Raw genomic sequence first — 24,050 nt, 5'->3', positions numbered from 1 at the left:
TTATTCTATATAATTTTTATTTTTAAAGAATTGTTCGGCCCACGATAATTCTGTTAGATGAACTTCAGCATTCGGACATGTAACAATCAGTTGATGCTTGTTCTGTTGTCGAATATTTGTTTTAAATACAGAAATATTATGTTCATTCGAGCATAATTGTATATCTTCTAAATTATTTTTTAATTTACTCGCTTTCACGTATAAATCACAATTTTCTTGTACATGCTTTGAAACAGAAAATTTTATTGGTTTTTTATTACTTTGATGAATTTCAACATATGAATCAGCAACTATCTGTGATATATTAATGTTTGTATCGTTACTGCTCTTGATTTCAGTTTTTAAAGCACCATCGAATCCAGCTGAAAAAAAAAAAAAAAAAAAAAAAAAAAATATATATATATATATATATATATATATATATATATATATATATATATATATATATATATATATATATATATATATATATATATATATATATAAATTTAACTTTGGGCTTATTCAGAATAACAATGCGCATTCGATTTTGTGCGGATGTCCAAAAAAAAAGCGTCCGCATGCTCTGTTAATTTAGCATCCGTTATATTGTTTCTGTAGTTAGTAAGAGATAATGTATTCTGAACAAGCCCTTTGTCTATACCATTTGTAAGTTAAGCAGCGCTTGCAGTGGTCAATTACATAAATTTTAGTATATACTTTCATTGTTAGTTCATGATCATTTATATAATACTTACAAGTCTGGTCGAATAACTTGAAAACCTATCAATGGTAAGTTTTATTTAGAATCACATAAACTAATAACATTAAAAAAAAATTATCACTAGGTGAATTAATAATTGTTATTATATGAGAAAAATTCTAACTGCAAACCTTAGAAAATGAAGAAAGAAATTTTGCTTACATATAAATAATCCTAGTAAATCATTTCCAACTATTTTACAATTTCCATGTACGTTATTCATTTCAATTTTACCATCTTGTGTTTGAATTAAGGAATTTTTCGAATAACATGAATCAGTATGAATTTCACCATCTTCTGATCGAATATCTAATGCATTTGATATGATTTTCTTGATTTTAATATCCTTTTAATAAAAATAATAATGTAGAAGAAATGATTTAATCTTTAGTACAAGTACAACCATCTAACCAGTGGCGTACAATGAATTAATGCGACGTTATTGAAAATATTTGGGTTAAATCTTTTCCGAACACTTCAGTCTTTCTTATTAAAATGTTTATTTTAGCTAAGATTCACCCCGGAACATGAAGCGGTGACAATAAACGATACTCAAAACATGAAATCAACAAGTCTGTGAGTCTGTCATAATAATATATTAGACGCTTAATGTTTTCCCAGTCAAGAGTGTGTATTATAGAGCTATACCAATCATTTTATGCAATATTTATTACATTTTTGTAATATGTATTGCATAAAATGATTAAGAATGCATTAATATGTATTTACTTATGTAATAATATTACATATATAATATTATATAGTCCCCGGATAGAGGTAACTATAATTGTAAATTTCCTTATTTTGCATTTTAAGAAAGAAGTTTTGCTTATTCTGAAAAGTATGTAGGTATATTTAAAACTTCTTAATAATGCACAGGGTAGCCAAAAATTTGGAATCACTATTTTTTGTTTTGGTAAACAACTCTTCTTTTTTATAAGTTGGCGAAATGTTACTAAGAAAAGTTACTCGCAATTAAAAATTATGACTCTATACAAAATATCAATTTTTATTTGAACAAAAGCTCTAATTATAAAAAACGTAAGAAAGAAAATAATAATAAATCAATTAACATGTACTATCCGAGAGTGTTTTTTTTTTGTGGACTAGTTTAGAAAATTAAAAAGAAAATTTATTTTCTCGGATAAACATTCAATAAGGATGGAATTGTCAAAGTTGGAAAGATCTTCTCGATATTTTGTATAGAGTCATAATTGTTAATTTCGAGTAGTTTTTTTTAGTAACATTTTGTCAACTTTTAAAAACGAAGGGTAGTTTACCCAAAAAAAAAAAAATTAAATAAAAATAATGATACCAAATTTTTGGCTACCCTATACATTATTTAGAAGTTTTAAATATTCCTACATTCTTTTCCTAATAAGCAAAACTTCTTATAAAGAATGACTTTTTTTCTTAAAATGCAAAATAAGAAAATTTACAAGTATAGTTATCTCTATCAGGGGACACACTGTATATAGAATGTTCTATAATTGGTAGTAGAAAAGTACACTACTGAATTAAGCTTAACATGGCGCGTGAAAAAGCTTTTTATAAAATTTCGATCTGATGCGTACTTTCCGAGCTGACTAAACAAATCAATTAATAAAAAATCAATAAATTTATTCAATTACAGAGCACTTACATACAGGCATTACATTCTGAAGCATTTGAAATTGTGAAGCCAAATTCGAATTCAGCTTCAAAAGTCAAACAAATGTTCTAGTGCATTAATGTAAAAATTTTTCTATTCTTTCTATTTTTCAGTGTTATGGAAATTTTTATAATTCTGGAAGTCCAGAGACCAGCTTTAACTATAAAGAAGCCGCATCCTTTAATAGAGGCGTTGCAGGTATTTGTGTTACACTTCCTGTTTTCATTAGTACAAATTTTTATCGCTAGCTGGTGGAGTTTATCTTATTCGAATTTGAATATTTTGATTGGCCTTTAAAAATACTGAGTACGAGTATTGCCATCTGGTAGTCTAAATTGGAACTACAAAAATCGGATCTGCTTCTTGTTTTAATTAGTACGAATTATTATCGCCAGTTTGAGGGTTGCAACTCCCGCAGTTATCAAAAACAAATCAATAAACTATTTATTTGAGGGAAGTAATGTTGTTCAAAATTAGCAACTTAATCGCCAATTTTTCTAGTGTGATAAGTCATTTTGATTCTTAATTATAATTCACAAACATTATGAATTTAAATTTTTCTATTTTATCACCACTATTTGATATAAAATATTATTATTTTCAATTACCCCAGTGCACTCGGTTTGTAATCTAATATTATCAGCTTGTAATAATCCACTGCCAGTTATGGAACCGCCGCCACTTTCGACAATAACATTTCCACTTTTAATATTATCCAAAATAATTTTCCCATTATCACTTTTTATTTCAATGTTATCGTTAGATAAATTTTTTAACTTACAGTATGAATTATTCCGAAATGTTCCAAATATATCTATAACAAGGACATTAAAATAATATTTATTGTATTTTGGAACCTAAACGCTTCTGGAATTGTTAATTTTGGGGAGGAGAGAGCTCGATTATGATTCCCGTTGAACCATTTTAGTATCGGTTTACAATCGTACCCCAAAAGTAACTAAATTCAAGGTTATTGCTTTTGGGGTAATTATACGTATAAACATAACAATGGATTGAGTGTTTGGTCTTTAATTTTTGGAGAATTTTTTATATTTCGCTCTTTGGACTTTTCGCTTCCCTTGATTTTTGAATAAATGCAACTGTGCCCATCCGTGCTATTAGTGTATTTCTTGAGTAATCAATAATTATGAAATTTTCTCTTTTAAGCTGTGATAAATATCAGGCATAAATTAAGTGAGCTATCAGAAAAATGGATTTCATAATTTCTTATGATTTTTTAACAAAAGCTTTGAGATTAAATGGCGGATTATTGATTTATTTACACCATCAGCAAAACAGCGTAATTTACATTTCAGGATTTGGCTACCTTTTCTAAGGACGTACAAACAGGGCCAGATATATTTGAATTTTGGTGCGCAATGAAGAAACGCAATCATTTTTTTTACCCACAGATATCATAGATCTGATATAAATTATTAAAAGTTCCAAAATAGCGAAAGAAATAGAAAAAAAGCAAAAAATAATCAAAAATAAAATAAAAACCTGATTGAATTGGCGCTTCAATAAAGCACTGTAATTCTTCATAATTTTGAAAATCATCATCATTTGTAATTTCTCCAACAATAGTCACTCGATTGTCTGAAATATGGCAACTAACCGAAGCATTCGAATTACTATTATTTATGAGTTTAATTTTTAATTCATTATTATTGAAATTATTATGGCAATCTACTGGTTGTATATTTATTGAAAAGGGGCTGTTTATATAAATTTTTGGAAATTGTTCAACAGTATAATTGTAATCAATAATTTTTTGTGAAAATTTCCGTAATGAAGTTTGTAAACGTATTAGTATTGGTATTTTAGAAAATAACATATTCTCGCTTTGTGGCAAGAAATATTTTTTGCGAAAAAATAATTTTTTTTTGCTATCCGTGTTCGTCTACTGTCAGAAGGATCCGGGGTGAAATGTTAATACACCAAATTCCAGTAATTTTAGTACCACTTGTAGTAAACTTCATTACAATACAAAATGGCTTCTTCAGGTTAGTTTTCATAATTATTTGTCATTTATGATTTTTTTAAATTTGTTGATATTTTATTAATTATATAAATATGTAACAAGTGTATTTAATGAAAATCGAAATTGATTAATTTTGATCACAGTTTGTCAATTTGTTTGAATAATTTTTGAATTTGTGTTTTGCAAAAAAAAAAATATTGTGAAAGCATTGAAACCTCGTGGCAATAATCAACTAAAAAATATGATTATAAAATAATAATGAAATTGATATGTTAATTTGATTTTAGGTAAGAAAAATAAAAAGGCGAAAAAGCAAGTGTCTATGACATTAGAGCAGTTTTTAAAAGATGTACCACAAACACCAATTCGAAAATCAACAACCGATTGGGCCGATATTGTTGAAGATGAATCAGGTATGTAATGATTTTTTGATTTCGATTGCCAATGTCAAATTTTTTTTTAAAGTTCTAACATATGTCAAAATTACGTAATCATATAAATAATATTATATTTAGATTGTCCTCGATCTAATTAAAACATCTGGGAAAAGTATAACAGTGGCGTTTAGAAATGTGACGTATAATAGAATTTTTTTATGAAATTAATTTTGGGTTTTCAATTGATCTCAAGTTTTATTGATATGTACTAAATGTAGTCACATGATTCTACTTCTCAATTTTTTGAGTGGAACTTAAGCACTTTAATGTTATATCTCGATTTAAGAATTTTTAATTATGAAAAGAAAATTTTCTTTTAAAGAATAACTTTGTTGTGAAAAAATCTAAGCTAACTTATATACAGTAGAATCTCGATAAGTTAAAGTCCAAGGGAAACAAAAAATATTTTAAGTTATAGAGGTTTTTAGTTATCAAGGGTCTATGTTATTGAATGCATCAGAAGGATGGGATGTTCTAAATTAGGGAATTCGGCATTTTTTTGTCTTTTACATTGAAGATTTCCTCCTGATTCTTGTTTCTTCAAGATTTCAGCTTCTTTTTTAATGATGAGAGACAATGTACTCTCATGTATTCCAAATTGAGCCGCAACTTCTTTCCTTTTCAATCCATTTTTCACTGCTTCTATAGCTTTTAATTTATCAGCGTAGGTGAGGGTTGTTAGTTTTCTTTTTGTACTCATTTTAAGACAGTTTTATCACACAGTAAGTAAAGCGATGTTTCCAGAACAACAATCAAAAAACTTATGATGCAAGAAAGTCGTTGTCACAAAGCTAACCACCGCAAAGCTTTGAAGAATTTAGATAAAGCAAACAATAGGTAATGTTATTGTTTACGTTAACAAGTAAAAACGTGCAAGCAATAAATATCGAAACCATTTGTTTTGACACTCTTTCAAAATGACTCATTCACACAATTTTATGTTATAGAGGTTGTGGAAACATTTCTTTTAGTTACTGAGGGCCTAACAGAAATTATTTATTTAAGTTATAGAGGTTGCGTATTTTAAGCTATAGAGGTTTTGGGCTCTGATGGGAAGGGAACGTAGTATTTTTTGAAGTAACTAAGGTTTTTATGTTACCGAGGTTTAACTTATCGAGATTCTACTGTATTTTATAGGTTTTTATTTTATTTATAGGTTTTATAACATAAAAAAAGCGCCAAAACTTTTCGAAATTATTTATCTGAAAAATCAATTTTCAACTATATGTGTTCAAAGTATACATAACCCATATAATCTGAAATTTAATATAAATATGCCAAATGAGATTAAAGTTTCAAGCAAATATATTTTTTAAATAAGTAATTCCAATCTTGGGGTCAGATGAAATACACATAGTATTTTGAATGTAGACAAAATATAAGAAATAGCATATCTAAGATATTCCATTATATTAACTCCTCTTTTGATTGTTTATAATGAGCGTAAACCAAAAAGGGAAGGGGCACCTTTATTAACTATTTAGGCTTCACTTACACAAACGCCGATTGAAATGCACGTTTTAAGGAGATCAGAGTTGCCAAGTCAGTGGATTTATCACTAAAACTAGCGGTTTAACTCTTCATTTTTTTAGTGGGCAGATTATTAAATATTTTTTTATGAAACTAAACATTTTTACATTTATTGGTTGTGCACTTCATAAGTTAAAGTCTTTCATACATGTTACTTTTAATAACTTTTGTTATATTAACACATTATACCACTTAACGTATGAGAGTGAGGCTGTACACTTCAATAGAAAACGCACATTACGTATTTACATTTGAACAAATAGAAAGAAACGAAAAAATTACACAGAAGCCGGGACTCGAACTCGAGTCTTCCAGATATGTGCTCTAAGACGTAATTGATTACGTTTCTATTTTATTTGTTTCTTTCTATTTGTTCAAAAGATTATTTAATATTTTAATCATTTATGCTAATTATTGAAAGTTTTGTGATAAAAATAAAAATTTTGGTAACACTACTGTCTAGTGGTTTTCTATCGTCTGTTTAGTCGACTTGAGAAATGAAAGTTGGAAACGCTGACGGAGATTTCGAGTTTAGAACTCAGCTGGCGCCAAAATGGCAAATTTAGAAATGCCATACTACATGATCTTTTAAAATAAACAATAGGTATATATTACATAAGTAACATAATTTTTGCCGCTCTGTGAAAAACTTTGGTTTGTTTTTCGTATGCCGGCAAAATTTATTTTTAAAATGACTGTTCACTTATTGTGAACATAACGTGTACATAACGTAGGTCACCAACTAAAAGGCTGCACAGGATTTTTTAACTGTTTCTTATGGATTTTACCCACTGAATCTAGATGGGTAACATATTAAAAAAATTTTATTATATTTTTTTGCAAAACTAATTTGAAAAATCGAAAAATCCAGGAATTTAGGAGGATTATATCCCAAAAAATTAACAATACCTGATTAGTTAATGATAACCCATGAGGGAAACAGAAAATATCAAACGAAAAACGTGCTTAGTGAAGCATCAAAAATATAAAGAAAATGTTTCAAAGACTAGCAATTCAAGGGGTTAATATCATCTCTATACCCTTTCAATTAATGGAATTTTCGAATTTTGCCTTTTTAAATTAGTTTAGCAAAAAAGTCTGACGTGCTAAAAGGAAATGAATACATATAAGTTGCCAGAAATATCCCATGCAGCTGAAAAATTTAAATTTATTTTTTATAGACTTGTGTAATAATTTCAATAAAATAATTTTTTTAGTCTAGAATTTTTAATATTTTTATTTTCAGATGCTTTTGAACCTCGGCCAAAACAAAATATTGTATTGCCAACGGCTCCGAGAGCAGCAAGGGTACCAGTTTCAAATGAAGCAAATATTCCACAAGATCCACCATATGTGGCATATATTTCAAACTTGACATATGATGTGGATGAAAAGGATTTAGAAGATTTTTTTAGAAATTTAAAGGTATTATTCTTGTTTCAAATATTATTTATAAAGCCTGCTGCACATAGCAGAAGTTTTGACAGCGCTAGCAAAAAAACATGCACGAAGCACACAATTAAAAATTCTGTCATTTTCTTAAGCAGATGGCATTCGTGCAAGCTGGGTGATTGGTCAGATAAAATGAGAATTTTTTTAATGTGTGAAAGATTTGTATTTTTTAAATGGGTTATAAAGTCTAGAGATTTCAATTTTCAGAATATTATACATATAATTTAATTTTTATATCTTGCTTAAATAATAATAATTTATATTTTTCGAATAGATTACAAATATAAGATTGCCACGTGAAGATAGAGAACCAGGAAAATTAAGAGGTTTTGGATATGTTGAGTTTGCTGATAGAAATAACCTCATTCAGGCAATGACACTTAGTGATACGGTAAGTAAATTATTTAATTTAATTTTATATACAAAATTCTAATTTCTAAGAACGTTACGACAATAGCCCGTATAAATACCTAAAATGTTTTTTTTTTTCTGTAGCTTAAAAATATTTTTTATTGCTCCGCCCTAAAATTAGCAAAATAGTTAACTCCGACACTAATCTATCTGTCTATCAGAGACGATTTTATTTGAATCTATGCGAAATAAAACTAAAAATTAACCTTAAGGCTAGGATATCTAATCAAAATTTTTTTTACAAAATTATACAAGGCTTTTTCGATTTGAAATTGTCCAAAGGATACGTTCTTAAGCTATGTCTATCGAGTCACAAGACACCCTGTAGATGCCGCAATTTTACTGTCTGGAAGAAACAAAGCGTACATTATTTGACTCCCAGTGTTGAGGTTTAATATTTAATTGTGGGATGTTTTTTCCAGTCATTAAAAGGTCGACGTATGCGCATTGAAGTGTCAACAAATGATGAAAAAAAACGTATGGGTGGTGGTATGGGAGGAAATCGTAATATGGATATGCAACGCGATCGTCCGGAACGAGAAACTTCAGGTGATTGGCGATCAGGACCAAGGCAAGAATCGTCATTTCAAGAGTCTGCTCCTATCGAGCGACGTAGTGGTTTTAATAATCGTGACACATATGAACCACCATCAAGTAATAAACCAGGTGCATGGCGTGATGCAGCAAACGATAGACCACCAGCGTTTCGTGATAATCGTGACAATCGAGATGACAGACGTGGTGGTGGTGGAGGTAGGGATAGAGATTATGGCGGTGGTCGACGAAATTACAATGATCGTGAACGTGATGAAGGTTTTACAAGACGAAACTTTTCGCGTGATGATGATAATCGTTCAGAAAGTTCAGAACCAAGAACACGGCCAAAATTAATATTGGCACCTAGAAAAGAACCAATTGCAGCAGAACCAGTACCTCCACCTGCAGCACCAGCTGCGCCATCCATATTTGGTGCAGCTAAGCCAGTGGATACTAGTGCTAGAGAACGGCAGATTGAAGAAAGATTGGCTAAAGAACGTGAACTGAAAGCAGCTGAGATTAAAAAAGAAGCGGAATTGGCGTAAGTTCCAAAGAAAATTCGTTTTTTTAGTATCGTCTTTTTTTGTATTAAATTTTATGAAAATTTTCAGGAAAGCAAAAGAAGAAGCAGAAAAAGAAATTAGTCGTCCACCTGTAGTAGAAAATTCTTGGAGAACTGCACGCGAAGTAAGTAATTTCTCAATCAAAAGAAATATTCATTATTTAATTAGAAAGAAAAAGAAATTACTTTTAAGTTCTTGTTTTGGCCTTTCAAAGATACGGCAAGGATGGCCTTCAACAGGAGCCCTTTTTAGAAGAAAAACAAGAAACTTGACGTTTCGTTTTTAATTCGGATAGTGTTTGTCAAATTACATTACTTTTTTAAAATTATTTTAGGAATTATCGAAAATTTGTGTTATTATTGTTTACACTTTTTAGATTTCGATACTCAATTTTCGAAATTGGCGAAAAATAAGCATAGTTCCGTAAAAAAATAAGAGCCTACAAAAAATTCAATTAAATAACCATCGATTTCAATAATGGGTGAAGGAATTATAATATTAAAATACTAAATTTTACCTAATAATTATTTTTTAACGTGCTATGAGTGTGTCTGTCTGTCTGTGGCATCGTAACTTCTAAACGACTGAATCCATTTTTGTTTTGTTTTTAAAGGTAATTTAATGAAGAGTGTTCTTAGCTATTTTTCAAGTCCCGTACCCGAAACATTCGTCGTAAACATCGAAATCGAGTTATTAGTGAATTTTTGTTTGTAGATTTTCGCGTTTTTTTTAGCGGAACTAAATAGACCTTTTTCATGAAAAACAGAAATGCTTTTTTTTATGAAAATATAGGTCGAGTAGAGCCTGTAACTCGAAAATAACGCATTATTAACAATAAAAACACAATAAAAAAAATTTTTTTAAATTCACAATATTTGAAATAATTTAAAACGATTTTTTTTTTTTTTTTTGCTTTACCGCACACGTAATCTATGATGTCAATCCGACAAGCAATGACAATAAAACAGTGTCAACAGTAATATATCATTATTATCAACCTTAAATGACGTCACAACGACATTCGTCTAACTTCGTGTGTTTCCGGATCGTGTTTGTCAATTTGAATTTTAATGATTTTCATTATCTGTTTTCTCGGTCATATGGCTCCAAAATAATCGGGGAAAAAAATTTGCCCATTTATCAAGAAATTTAATTTTAATTAAAAAATAAATAATAAATAAAAGTGAAAAAGGTCTATTTTAGAATGATTTAAAAGACCGGTTTTAGTTTAGGCACTCCCCCTCCCTCTTGAAAATAATTATGTAAAATAAAATTGATTATGATGTTTTAAAGGAAACAAATAATCAAGATACAAAAAAAGATTCATCACCAGTACGAAGGCGCGAATCACCAAGACGAGATAATTCACGACGACGTGATTCACCTAAGCGAGCTAGTGGTGTAAGTGACTCACCACAACGCGGTAGTAGACGTGATTCACCTTCATCACGTAGACGAGGCGATTCTCCATCATCAAGAAGAAGAGATTCACCGTTACGTAGGCGTGAAGGATCACCACGACGTCGAGACGGTTCACCGATACGTAGAAGAGATTCTCCACAACGACGACGGGACGGCCCACCAACAGCACGTAGAAACGGTAAGTTTTTGTATACGTATATATCTAATACATTTGTAATATACTTGGAAAAAATTTGATGAGATTAAACCGAAACTGATCTAAATTTTAATGATAAGTTGAAGTTGCCACTAGAATTGCCATTGAAATATATAACAAAAATGTTTACGAGTTTAGAAATTAAGATTTAAAAATTTGTTTACGCTTAAAGAAAAATTATTGGAAACAAGCTCAATTTAGTCTTTGTGTTTTTGTTTTTTGATTTTTCTCGTTTTTCATAAAAAGGTGGATATAGTGAGAAGTCACCATATAATTCAAAGGATTCTTGAAATTTCTTTGATGATTACTATAGAAATTATCGTTGCTTTTGAAACGTTTCGGAAAAAATAGGCTTTAGATAATTCATTCCACCTACTTTTGCCCTACAGTCTAAAGCAGTGAGTAAAGTTTAAAAAAATTTTTATCTTTTTTCATCAGACAATGATGTAAGAACGTAAGTTAATATATCACCTAACTCGAATAAAACTTCCAAGGAATGCTGGGTACTACGAATGGTTCGAAGTTTTAATAAATTTAGTAAAAAAAAGTTCATTTACAGAGTAAAACTCCAATCCATATATATAAAAAAAAAGTGTTTCTCATGTTAAAAATGATTGAAAGTTTTGAAACTGCTCCGTTTAGAAAAAAATTTGGATTTTTTTTTATCAGTCTTACGCATTTTTTGATAAAAAAATATCCCATATCTTTTTTTAATTGCCCTAATTTCGACAGATTGTACACATTAGATATTCGTATAGCGAAATGATCCAATTTTTATCAATTTAAGATGGGAAAACTGGGTTTTTTTTACCAAAATGCAAGAAATTAAAATAATTTTTACGAAATTGGAACAATTCATTTGTAATTGGGCTAGGCAGTACATTACTAACATTCTAAAGTCACCTTACAGGCAGTTACTTATTGTCTATGAAAATAAAATTCCTCGTGCGATAATTAGACTCTTCTTGTACGCCGCACGAGCGAACCGAAGATTACCGAGAGTGCTCGATATTGAAGAAATCGTCGTCGATTAATCATTTATGTGCGGATACGAAAAAAGTACCCAAAATTTTGTTTTTTATTGCTGATATTATAATTTGTCCGATCAATTATGTTTTTTTTTTTTTTCGTTTAATTAAACTTTGAAAATATTTTTTAATTACTTTATTAAAAATTAATAATAATTAAGAATTATTTATTTAATATAGTGTGTGTGGATTAATAGCTGTGAAAATGACCATTAACATTGACTATTTTAACAAGAATAAAACTTTAAAGCAAATTAGATATAAAATCGGGTGTATCGCCTACACCATTTCTTAATTTAAAACAAGAATGCAAATCGAAAAATAAAGCATTTATGCGAAATTTTAGTGGAATAAGTTATACAACACATATTTCACTGTCCCCTTTTTCCTGACACAGCTCCGGTACAAATCTGAGTTAATATATTTTAGTAAACAATTAAAATCAAGTGGCTAATGTTTGGTGTTTCAAATATTTATATTATTGACAGTTAAATTGTCAAAAAAAAATATACATACATTTTTATTATTTTCAAAAAAAAAAAATTGTTTATATTAAATAAAGTAGGGAAAGTGCTGAAACTGTTTGCAAGAATATGGTTCAAGAATAAAATAAAAAGTTTACAAGAAATAAAAATATGTCGAAAAACATATTACAAGTATTTGATACATATCAAAAGGCGCGTATATCATTTGTAGAACAAGTTGCACATCTAGCTTCATACTCATACAACATTCCAGTATTAGAGAATGCCGGTGTTGTATGTTTATTGCAACAATTATTAACTGATATCTCACCTTCGGTACAACAATATGCAGCTATAGCTGTTGGACGTTTAGCAAATCATTCTGAGCAAATGGCTCAAAATATAATACAAAAATTAGACATAACATTATTGTTAGCTGATTTGGGTAAGTGTTCAGACTATGTGACTCCATCGAGAATTGTTAAACCTACATAACGAAACATAATGTTCGTAATAACCTTTTAAAAGAACCCAAAGTTTACTAATGGATGATTTGTGCAAAAAAAAAGACTGCATTTAATCGATGATATTTATTGTATTTTTTAACTGAAATTCGGTTATAATTGCCGCTCGCATTTTTTAACGCATACGCTTAAATATTATTCTTTATTGATTAGCTCAGGAGACCCCACAAATCTTGTGGTACCTCCGACACTATTGCAATTTTTCTTTTATTGTTTATTATTATTCTTTATTCATTTATATTTATTGAAATAGGAATTCCGAAGAAAATAATTTTCAGCAATTGATTTCAGCGAAGTTTTTCTTTTTCTGCAAACACGGCTTATTGGCCTTGTGCTTTTTAATGAAACTGAATCTATCATTTTTAGCGAGCTGAAATATTTAAGGTAAATTATTCTAGAAAGTCGGAAAATATAATTCAGATATACTTCTCATGAAATTTGCCGCATTATGAAAATTTATTCCCTTTCATTCATATATGTACCACTAATTGAGACAAAAAATAATTTAGAATCTTCTTAGTGGAAAAATTTTTTGGATAAATGAAATATTGCTCAGAAAATTCTCGAACTTCGTAAATGAGCACACGAATAAAAGTTTAAAAAATTTACGCATCAATTTAAATTCTATAACTCGATATAAATCCATTCTCGATGGAGTAATCCATAATCTAGATCATAAAGTACATCTAAATGATAATCCACAATTCTAGACAAAAAATCTAAATATTATAAAAAAGCCGTGATGTACACATTGCGTTCAATAGCAAAACATAACGAAGACTTAGCCCAAACTATTGTAAACTACGGTGGATTAGAGGCAATGATACTATGTATGGAAGATTTTGATTATAATGTTAAAATATCAGCCGTCTGGGCAATTGGGTACGTTGCACGGCATTCAAAACTTTTAGCACAAGCAACAATTGATGCGGGTGCAGTACCATTATTAATATTATGTTTACAAGAACCAGAAATACAATTAAAACAAGTGACAGCAAGTACTTTAACGGATATTGCAAAACATGGCCAAGAGTTAGCACAAACAATTGTTGATTGTTCTGGGTCTTTGGTTTTATTATCGAGATCATTAGATAATCAAGATGTTAAATTAAAATGTCAAGTTTTAAATGCATTGGATGCGATTGCTACACATAACACAGACTTAGCTGAGGCATGTGTCGAAGCTGAAATATTTCCAATTGTTTTGTTACATATATGTCCAAATGAGTATGGAGGCGGTTGTCCTAGTATACATAAAGCTGCCTGTAATTTAGTTCGTGATATTGTTAAACATTCATTTGAGTTGGCACAATTAATTGTAAATCAAGGTGGAATTGCTGCGTTGTTACAAACACTCGATGATAATTCAAAATTGTCAGCATATGCAGCAATTGGTTATATAGCTGGACATTCTGAGCAACTGGCATTAGTTGTGGCAAAATCAGGGGCTGTAACTACTTTATCCCAATGTTTACAATCGACTACAGATCAATATTTATTAGCGACATGTGCTTGGACATTAGGGCAGATAGGTATTTATTTTTTGTTTGATATTTTAAAATGGTACTGAACAGTCAAATTAACATCCCTCTTTACCCCCTTAAAAATGGTAACAGCATTTGTACATTCACGATCGACCTATTGCGCGATCGCGCCTTAAAGCCGTTTTAATCGATAATGGGAAAAAATTTTGTAGGATAACTAAAATATAAAGGAATTTCAAAAAAAAAAAAAAAAAAAATATTGAGCTTACCATAAAGGCATTTTGAATTTGCCAAATTACCCATAAAAATGTAAAAATAGACTTGATATCATAACAAAATTTGAAAATTTAATTAAAATTGATTAAAAAACGAAGAAGTTATAAGCATTCAAAGATTTTTATCCGGCTCTTTCTTGCAAAACAGAGTTTTATATGTAATCTCTATGGAGATACTCAACAGTGACGTCAATTTTAAAGTATTTTCCTTGTTGTTTAATTAGGAGTTTAAAACGTTCATGTTTTTGCGTACTTAAAATTTTAAAAATCCAACTTCACTTTTCTGTCCGTGCAGTGAGAATTCTTCACCTGTATGATGAAAAATAATTTAGTAATCAACTCAATTTGACCTTGATTTTAGGGTAATCCATGTTACCTCGAACTAGTTACTGATGGGAGAAACAACTTTAGATCAAAACATATAACCTAAACATCTTTTTAGTTTTTTACACAGGTGATTTTTAAAAAGTTTTCACGTTTATATTCCAAAACTGAATGTAAAATCATAAAACACGAATCTTCTCATTTTTAGGGAGAATGAAACCACAGCATTTAGTTTTTTTATGCGGGGACGTCTTCATATACATGGTGTCTTTTTTAACTTGACATTTTCAAAAAATTAAAAAATAATTAAATAAATCCTCGATCAATTCCAAATGCATGTTTATTTTTAGTTGGATAGGTAGGTTTCAGGCTAAATGATGACCAACTTCATTTTTTCAAATGGATCCCTATATTTTTGTAGGTGGTTCGTATTTTATAGAGGAAAAAGGATAAATTTTATTTCAAAAAAATTTTGTTTAATGCATATTAAAAATGACAGAAATTTTTTTTGATTTCTTATGCGACAGCTGTTCACGAAATTATTAAGAATTTAGTTAAATTTCTTGAATACATTTTTTGTAAATGTAAAGTTAAAAAAGCCATCCTGTATATTTAAGAAACTAACAAAGTTTGTTGGGAATATTTTATTGCCTCTAATTGTTAATACCTTCAACTTTATAGTGAAACTTTTCTATTTTCGCATTGAATTTCCACTGAAATTATTTGATTCTCGAAAGGATTTTTGGAACATAATATATATGTATGTATGTGCTCTGTCAAGTATTCAGGGCTCTAAAATATATTCCCCATTACGTGCAACATTTTTTGTTTAAGTTTTTATGCATTTTATTCACTTGCAAGTTTTTTCTCATTGTCGATTAAAATAGTCCACCAATTTTAAAGTGCAGATTATGGTGTTGTAATTTAAATATCATTTCCAAATAGAATAATCTTCAAAATGTTTTTGAAACAAGCATCATCAAATTATTTAATAAAATTGAATAATATTTGGGGTTTTAAGGAAAACATTCATCAGAGCATTCACGTTATTTAGCTGAAGCAAATGTATATCCAAAACTATTAAAATTATACACAGATCCAAAATCTGGTGAAGATTTAAAACTAAAATGTAAAATCGCCCTAAAACAGTCATTACAAAAATGTTTAGTTCTGTCCGCATTGGAACCATTATTACATGATACACCAACAGAAATATTAAAATATGTTCTTGGACAATTCTCAAAAATATTACCAAATGATCCACGTGCTCGTCGATTATTTGTTACAACGGGAAGCTTGAAAAAAGTACAAGAAATACCAGCCGATCCTGGTTCAACTTTAATGGAATATATATTATGTGTAAATAGTTGTTTCCCCGAGGAAATTGTTCGATTTTATTCACCCGGTTACCCGGATACATTATTACAAAAAGTTGAACAGTATACACCAACCGTATGTGTTATGGATGTTGGACGTATTAAAGATAGTGTTATGGACAATGATGATGATCAAGACATACAAAATAAAGTAGCTTCAAATTCTGTCACAGATGAATATATTAATTAAAAAAATATTTTAATGTAAACAAATTTTTATATAAAATTTTTTAATAAAAACAATTTGTTTGTACATTTGTCTTGGATACATTGTCTTTGATAAAATATACCTCTAGATGTATTTTTAGAGTAACAAATATTTTCTCCCTGAAAAATCACTTAAGCAAAATATCCTTTTTCACAGTGCACGCAAATTTTTGATTGCACGAAGGAGCTAAAAATTGGTTTAATGTTGAAATGGAGGCTAAAAATAAATTACGAATCTCATTAAGCATTTAGACAGCGAAACAAATTTATTCCTAAGTTTTCTTCACCTATTGCTATAGGCATTGTCAGGTATCTAAGAATAGAGGAAGATTCTACCAATTCATTGGAATATTCAATTCTAGAATTACTACCAATGCTATTTAAATTGAAATCTATTCATTTCTCTGTTAGCAATAAGTGAATAAAATGGCTAACTATGAAACTAAAGTACCTTTTTTAAAAAATATGTAATAGGCAATACATAATTGACATAATTTTGTTGAAAGTCGAATAATTCGAAAATCAGTTATTTTTCGTTTGGCCAGTGGTAAGTCTTATTTTTAATTACTTAACTTTGAGCAGAATTCTTTGCCCTTCGAAGGCCTGTGTTTTTTATATTTGTCACATATTAAAGGCTTACTTTTTCGTTATAAGAGCATATTTGTAAAAGTTTCAAAGAGTCGATCTAAGCCATATCGTTATGCTTGAGATTAATGAAACTTGATAATAATTTAACAATAAAATTTATGTTTATTAATTCAATTTTTGTTGTTGTTGCAGATGATCGACGATCAGATCGAGGAGGCCGATCAGACCCGCCAATACGTGGTAGTGATCGTGAACGCGGAGAACGTGATCCACGACCGCCTCAACGTAATACACATAATAATACATCAAACAAAAGTCGTTATGACGACAAACCACATAAAGAGCGTAATAATGTTGAAACAAAAGAACGTAATGTTGAAGATCGTATGCCCAAATTAAAAGAACAAGAGGCTCCGGTAAATATATTTTAATTTCATGATTTCTAAGTAGTACTAAAGTTGGGGTTAATACCAATTAAAAAACACAATGCCTGCCTGCATTATACATTAGTGTAGTTACAATAATAAAGTTTAGTGTGGAGTGTTGAATAATCATTTCTATATTTTGCGTAATATATATTTTATAAAATATAAAAACGCCAAAAGTTATTTAAGAAACTGGTTAGGGAGCGTTCAATTATTACGTAACGTTTTTTTGGCAATTTCTTTTGCCCCCTCCCCTGTCCATAACTTGTTACATAACATTATTAACGTGTTTAATGTAAAAAAATAAATATTTTATTTTATCATTGTGCAATAAAGTAATGCACAAAGAATACTTTCGATACAGAAAAGTTTTTTTTATTATTATAAATATTAAGATACAGAACAACAAAAATAAATATTTAGTTTTATCGAAAAAAAAAATGCAAACCAAAAATAACTTAATAAGAAATAATTAGTTATAAAGTTACGTAACAATATATTTTGGACCCACCCCAGTAAACATAACAGAGTAACGTTTGATTGAAACCCACCCCCGGGTTAATATGTTACGTAATACGTAATACTTGAACGTTCCCTTACTATGCGTAAGAGATTAGCATATTAATTTCAGATATGGGATTTTAACGCTAAGAAAGACTAACTAGCGATAGAAAAAAGAATTTTATGTGCTAGCTCGCATAGATATATAATATTTAACGGAAATTTTGTTTAACATTTTGTATATTGCATACCATACACAATAAAAGAGATTACTATAACAATTTTTGACTACAAAAATGAATGATTTTATTTTAATTTGGGTTAAGTAAGTGTGTGTATCATGGTGTGTGTAATTTTTTATAAAATTTATTGTCTTAAATTTGTGTGAAAATTATATAATTTATATTAAAAAGTAGGAAAACTATCGGAATTATAAAGACTAGGGTAGCAAATATGAAGTAGATATATTTTGTCTTATCAGTCAATGAAAAAATCAGCTGAGTCTAACAGGTATGGCTTAAAATCCCATAACTAGAATCTCTCTCTCTTAGTTGAAGCTTCCCGCTAACTCTCTCTGGTATCAAATAATTTTCTCAGCAATAAAAAAATGTTTCCAACAAAAGTTTTTAGTTTTATTTTTATGAGCATCTTCTTAAGTGATATATATATTTCAAATATTAGAAGAATTTTTCTGTATTTTAGTTACAATACAAAATTTTTCTCATTATCGATTAAAGTACTCCTTATACACGAATTAAGTATTTAGCCACGACGCTCACTAATAATAGATTCAAAATTTTAATTTTTTTTGTTTTTCAAAATAAAAAATAATTACAATTTCAAAAATTTTCTTTACAGAACTTTGCTGCATCCAACAAATTTGCATTCCTAGAGACAGAGGATACTTCTGATTAACAAAGATTTATTAAGCAATTTAATAATAAAAAAAAATAATAATGAAATAAATTAAAAATATACAAAAAAGAAAAACAATTAATAAAAAAATACATGAGAAATATTATTAATTAATAATCTTGATTTGATGATTATGGTTTTCGTTAGAAATATTATATTTTACTTGTTTTTATATTATTAATTTACCTACCCTATATACATCTTGTGTTAAGATAAATATGTGAATATAATTCTGATGATTATTTAATGAAAACCCTCCTTTATAAAGAAAAGCATAAATCATCTTATATTTTTTTGCTTGTTTGTGTTTAATAGGTCAAGGACTAGGGGTATAGTATTCACCAGACATTTATATCAGAACGACTAGAAATTTGAGACTTTTTAACAATTTTTTCCACTTATAAAATTTCGTAGCCGAGGACTTTTCTTTCAATAGGCCTGGAAAATTTGAGATGCAAGCTAAAAATTGATGAATATCATATAACTCAAATATAAACTAATTGAATTAAAAGATGCATAAATAATTTTTTGTTTACTCAACGAAGTAGTTTTAAAATTGTTTTTGAAGGTATCGGACAACGGACATCTCATTCATTCGAGGGTCGAGAAAAATGATTTTTTGCATTTTCTATTTATCTTTTTATTTGAATTTCATTCTCAATAAATATTCATTACTTTTCCAAGCACTTTGGAGAAGAAATTTCCGCCTATGAAAAATTTCGTAAACGAACAATTTTTTTGACATCAGTTTCTCAAATTTCCAGCCATGCAGATATAACTGTTAAATACCAGGCCTAGCCCTAAACCTATTTGTGTTTATTTTTCTTTTCTAATTTAATTTTTAACGAGCCCATGCCAAGTTTACTTTTCTGTAATTGTAGAAAACCCTCTAAATTTTAGATAGTTATTCACGTTTAAAAATATTTTCTTTTCCCCCATTATCCAAAACTACTGAAGATATCGAGAAAAAAATCACTATTCACTGATCATTCAAAACTAAATTTTATGATAATTTGGTCACTTTAATTTTTTTGTATCAGTCTAGTGGTTGTTTTATACTGTATTTAATGTGCAATATGATCACAGTGCTCAAATGAAATGCTTTTCTACTTCATAATACTTTCAGACTTGGAATTGTTTAGCAAAGTGAGCGAGTATACATTAGCCGTTATTAAATTTACTACGTGTCTGTGCATTCAACGTGCAAGAACTAATGAAGATATAAAGGTGCAATCTTATTTAATTTCTTTATAGTTAAATGATCGTCTTAAGCATCATTTAATGCCAATATGAACAAAAGAAATCAATCAAATATAAAAATAAACAATTGTTTCTGCTGTTAGGATAAGCTAGCCTAACAATGGGAATGAACTTAATCGCTTTTGTGAGGTAGGGATAAGGGGAATATTGTTGAAAAGACTATACTTGCATTCTATTTACATTACGAAAAACTGGCATTCATTATGAAAAATTGCACAAAACTTACTTCGAGAGATTTAGTTTTGAGTATGTAAAGAATTTTCCATCCGCAACTTCACGGGACAGTGTTGAGCAACGTATGAAAAATATTGAAATTGTTTATCAAATGCTCAAGTCGTGCTACTTACCGTTACTACGTGATTTTCATGGTCGGCATTTCGTACTTTTGCGATCAATTGATCGTTGCTTGATTTGTTCGGTTATTGTTAATGAAAGACCCTTTACTTTTTTACCTAAAATTTAGAACGGATTCTATGAAGGAAGAAAGCTTTCCATGCGCTCAAGTTTTTATTCAGCCCTTTTTATTTTTAATTATTGGTTAATTGATTAATTTTGTTGTTATTTAATAATATAAGCCTAGTCTAAATAAAATAGAAATATTCCAATCGATAAAAATCAATATGAAACGGACGACTTCTGCTTCTAATTTGAAAAGTAATCTTTTAAAAAAAAAATTTATTTAAAAAATAAGATATCACAAACTTATAAAAATAATTTTTTTATCTAATTGTAAGTATGGATCATGTGGGAATATTTCTCACTACAAAAACGGGCTAAGCGTGGATGGTGAAAGTTTCGTAAAAATTAAGTGTATTTTGATCTGAAAAGGATCGAAAATTAAATTAATAAAAGAAATTGTTTTGAATTTAATTTATTTAATTATTTATAATCTTTAAAAGCCTAATTTATATCTCAACTTTGATTGCTTCAATTATGGTTTTAACGATAAAATTTTTGTATAATTTCATTTCCAGCTATACAGATTGAGTCCTTATTCGTAAGGTATGGGGCACATTAAGGATGTTCCTAAAAAAATGAGTGTATGTAAATATTTGAGACTTATGATTCAAAGTTTGAGGATGGATTCTGTTTGAACTTAGAAAATTAGACGAAAATTTAAAGTAAAATTTTTTTATATATACCATAGTTTTACCGCTCTACCAAAGTAAAAAAAAATCGATTACTTGGAAAAATTGCACTCTGTGTCTAGAGCTCGAATGGCCCAATTGGTAAGGCGCTTAGCATGAATCCAAGAAGTCCGGGTTCAAGTCCTAGTTCGAGTGTATTTTTTTCAATTCTCTTTAACTTTAAATGTATTTTATGGAAAAACGAGTGCCGCTAATTTTCTTTTCAGGAAAATATTTGCCATACTTTTAACTAATGTTTTTTTTTCCAAGTTAATCTTAAGAAAATTTGCCTTGTTGCATAATAAAACATACCTTTAAAAACACTTATATACGGCTTAACGAATCTGGATGAAATTTGGCACAGAGATAAATTATAGTCTGGAATAGCACATAGACTACTTTTTATCCCGGTAAAATGTATGGTTCCCGTGGGGTAAATTTGTTTTAATTTTTTTGCATAGGTAGTGGTAGTTTAGAGATCAGGCATAGGTTAATTTTTTTCCTGGAAAAAATGCACGGTTCCTATAGGATAGCATACAAGAACCGTGTTTTTTAAAGGGTTTCGTAAAATTTCGTGAAATCGATTTTTAACGCATTTTTCTCAAAAAGGCTTGATTAATTTATACAGTAACAATAAAAACTCTCGAAATCTTTCTTAATCATGGGTAACATAGTGGGGCGCAGCTTGTAATAAAGAATAATACTATAGGCTTAAAAATTTTTTTAGTTATTGGCTTTCAACGTTTTGTATGTAGTAACGTTCTTTTTTCAATAAATAGAGATTGTTGGATTTATAAAAAAAATTTCAATAATCGTCAATAATCTGATTTTTTGAAGTTTGGTATACTACAACCTTCTTCTCACAGGGACATTGATGTAGGATGGATTTTTCGTATAAAAAAGTAATTGTCTTTTGTCCTCTTAGAAACTTGATCGATGAGCATACAGTGTTAATAGAAAGAGGGATAATCTTGTAATACTGTATTAGCCACTATTCTTTCTTACATCGATGCAAAAAGAACATACGAAAGGGGTCGATCAGAAGAAAAGAAGCAATATATATAAAGTTCAATGAATTGTTTTGTTTCACTTACGCTCATACAATATATATTATACAGGCTGTTTGATTATACATTTGAGCTCCTACATCAATGAGTATATCTTTCTTATACACATTTTATGTACATATGAACTCTCTCATACGCATGGATATATGATAATACACAAACATATAATAGTATATCTTTCTTATGCACATTTTATGTACATATGAACTCTCATACTTATGGATGTAAGAATCTAAATATATACAAAGAGCTTGTATACGATATTCACTTCACTCATACGTCTCACTTACTGCCATGCGAAATATCTTTACTCCACTCCATGTTATTCAATGATTACCAAACCACTTGCACCGATTAATTATGCATGACATAAATGATCTATGCATATCTCTTTTCTGACCGAACCTTGATTTTTTATAAATCGTCTAACAAGGCAAATCTGGTAACTAAGATGAGGGTGGAATTCGCTATAATACCTATAACTTTCATTGGCAATAGATGTGAGTGTACATACACAGCGCGTACGTGTATGAAAATTTATTGAATTGCTGCCAACCATTATTTTAAATTTTAATCATTATAGCAACAATTTTCTTCTTATTTTGTTCATCGATTTATAACAAACTAATTTAGTTTTTAAACAAAATATAGTTTCGAATAATTACTAAGCTAAAGATTTGATCGATTGGAATAAAGCTATAAATACAAAGCTGAAAAACAAAAAAATGTTCAAATAAATTTATGTTTGAAATAACAAAAATGAATTTAGAAACGGTTTAAAAAAAGAAAAATACTTCTTTTTCTCTAGTCCTCCATATTGTTTCTTTTTGACAAAGTATAAATGGTAATTTTTTAAATAAGGTCCTACATACACAATTACTCCTTAGACTAGCTTCTATTACTCCCAATAACTTACATCCACATAATATTGGATGCTTCGGTTTTGTGTATAAATCAAAAGGTATTGAGCAATTTAGACCCAGTGTGTGGATGAAGTAGCATCTTAAAATGTGCTTAATAATTTTTTTTTATGGGAAAATTTTACACCTAAATATCTCAATTTACTGAGTACATTGGAAAAAATATTTTTGGTAAATATTTGGTTGATAACGGAAAAAATTTAATAGATTTTTTTTTAGTTTTATTATTTATTTTCTCTCAAGTGTATTTTAATTAAGAAAAATAGTAATAAATTTTTTATGTAAATTTTGTCTCCAAATTATAATGTAGTCTGAAAAATCATCCTCATTTGCTTTTTTTCTGTTAAAAAAATGGATTAAAAAAGTGTTTCTACAGAATATTCCAAGAAAATATTAAAATAAAAGTTTTTCAAGGAAGGTCTAGAGAGTTTGATTTCTCTACTTATTAACTAGCTTCTACTGCTCGGTCTCCAATAAACCATTATATGTCATATTAACTCCCATAATCAAAGTATAGTCATATAAGCTCCCACAATCAGCGCGTGGGAGCTTTTGATGTGGGCTTTCAAATTAATGAAATCCATTTTAATAAAATTAATGACATATTGAAGAAAATCCTCCAATTAACAAACGATCTTTA

At 29.0% G+C, this 24,050-nt stretch overlaps 2 protein-coding genes across 2 annotated transcripts; one reads left to right on the top strand and one right to left on the bottom strand.

The window, feature by feature from the left end:
- LOC123293912 (protein FAM185A) lies at window positions 1-4,385 on the bottom strand. Its single transcript, XM_044874905.1, has 4 exons — window positions 3,897-4,385; window positions 3,002-3,207; window positions 905-1,088; window positions 1-362 (listed from the first exon to the last, which is right to left on the bottom strand). The coding sequence occupies exons 1-4, from the start codon at window positions 4,228-4,230 to the stop codon at window positions 1-3; spliced, it is 1,086 nt and encodes a 361-aa protein (XP_044730840.1). The 5' UTR covers window positions 4,231-4,385.
- Window positions 4,288-21,166, top strand: LOC123293911 (eukaryotic translation initiation factor 4B). Its single transcript, XM_044874904.1, has 9 exons — window positions 4,288-4,399; window positions 4,665-4,790; window positions 7,591-7,769; window positions 8,071-8,187; window positions 8,630-9,285; window positions 9,356-9,431; window positions 10,601-10,907; window positions 17,388-17,611; window positions 18,980-21,166. Exons 1-9 carry the CDS (start codon window positions 4,387-4,389, stop codon window positions 19,034-19,036), a joined length of 1,755 nt encoding a protein of 584 aa, XP_044730839.1. The 5' UTR covers window positions 4,288-4,386; the 3' UTR covers window positions 19,037-21,166.
- The last annotated feature ends 2,884 nt before the right edge of the window (window positions 21,167-24,050 follow it).

This window comes from Chrysoperla carnea, chromosome 2 (genome assembly GCF_905475395.1).
Source record: "Chrysoperla carnea chromosome 2, inChrCarn1.1, whole genome shotgun sequence".
Lineage (NCBI taxonomy): Eukaryota > Metazoa > Arthropoda > Insecta > Neuroptera > Chrysopidae > Chrysoperla > Chrysoperla carnea.
Note: the sequence above shows the minus strand (reverse complement) of the source record. Positions and strands in the feature narration are given on the sequence as shown.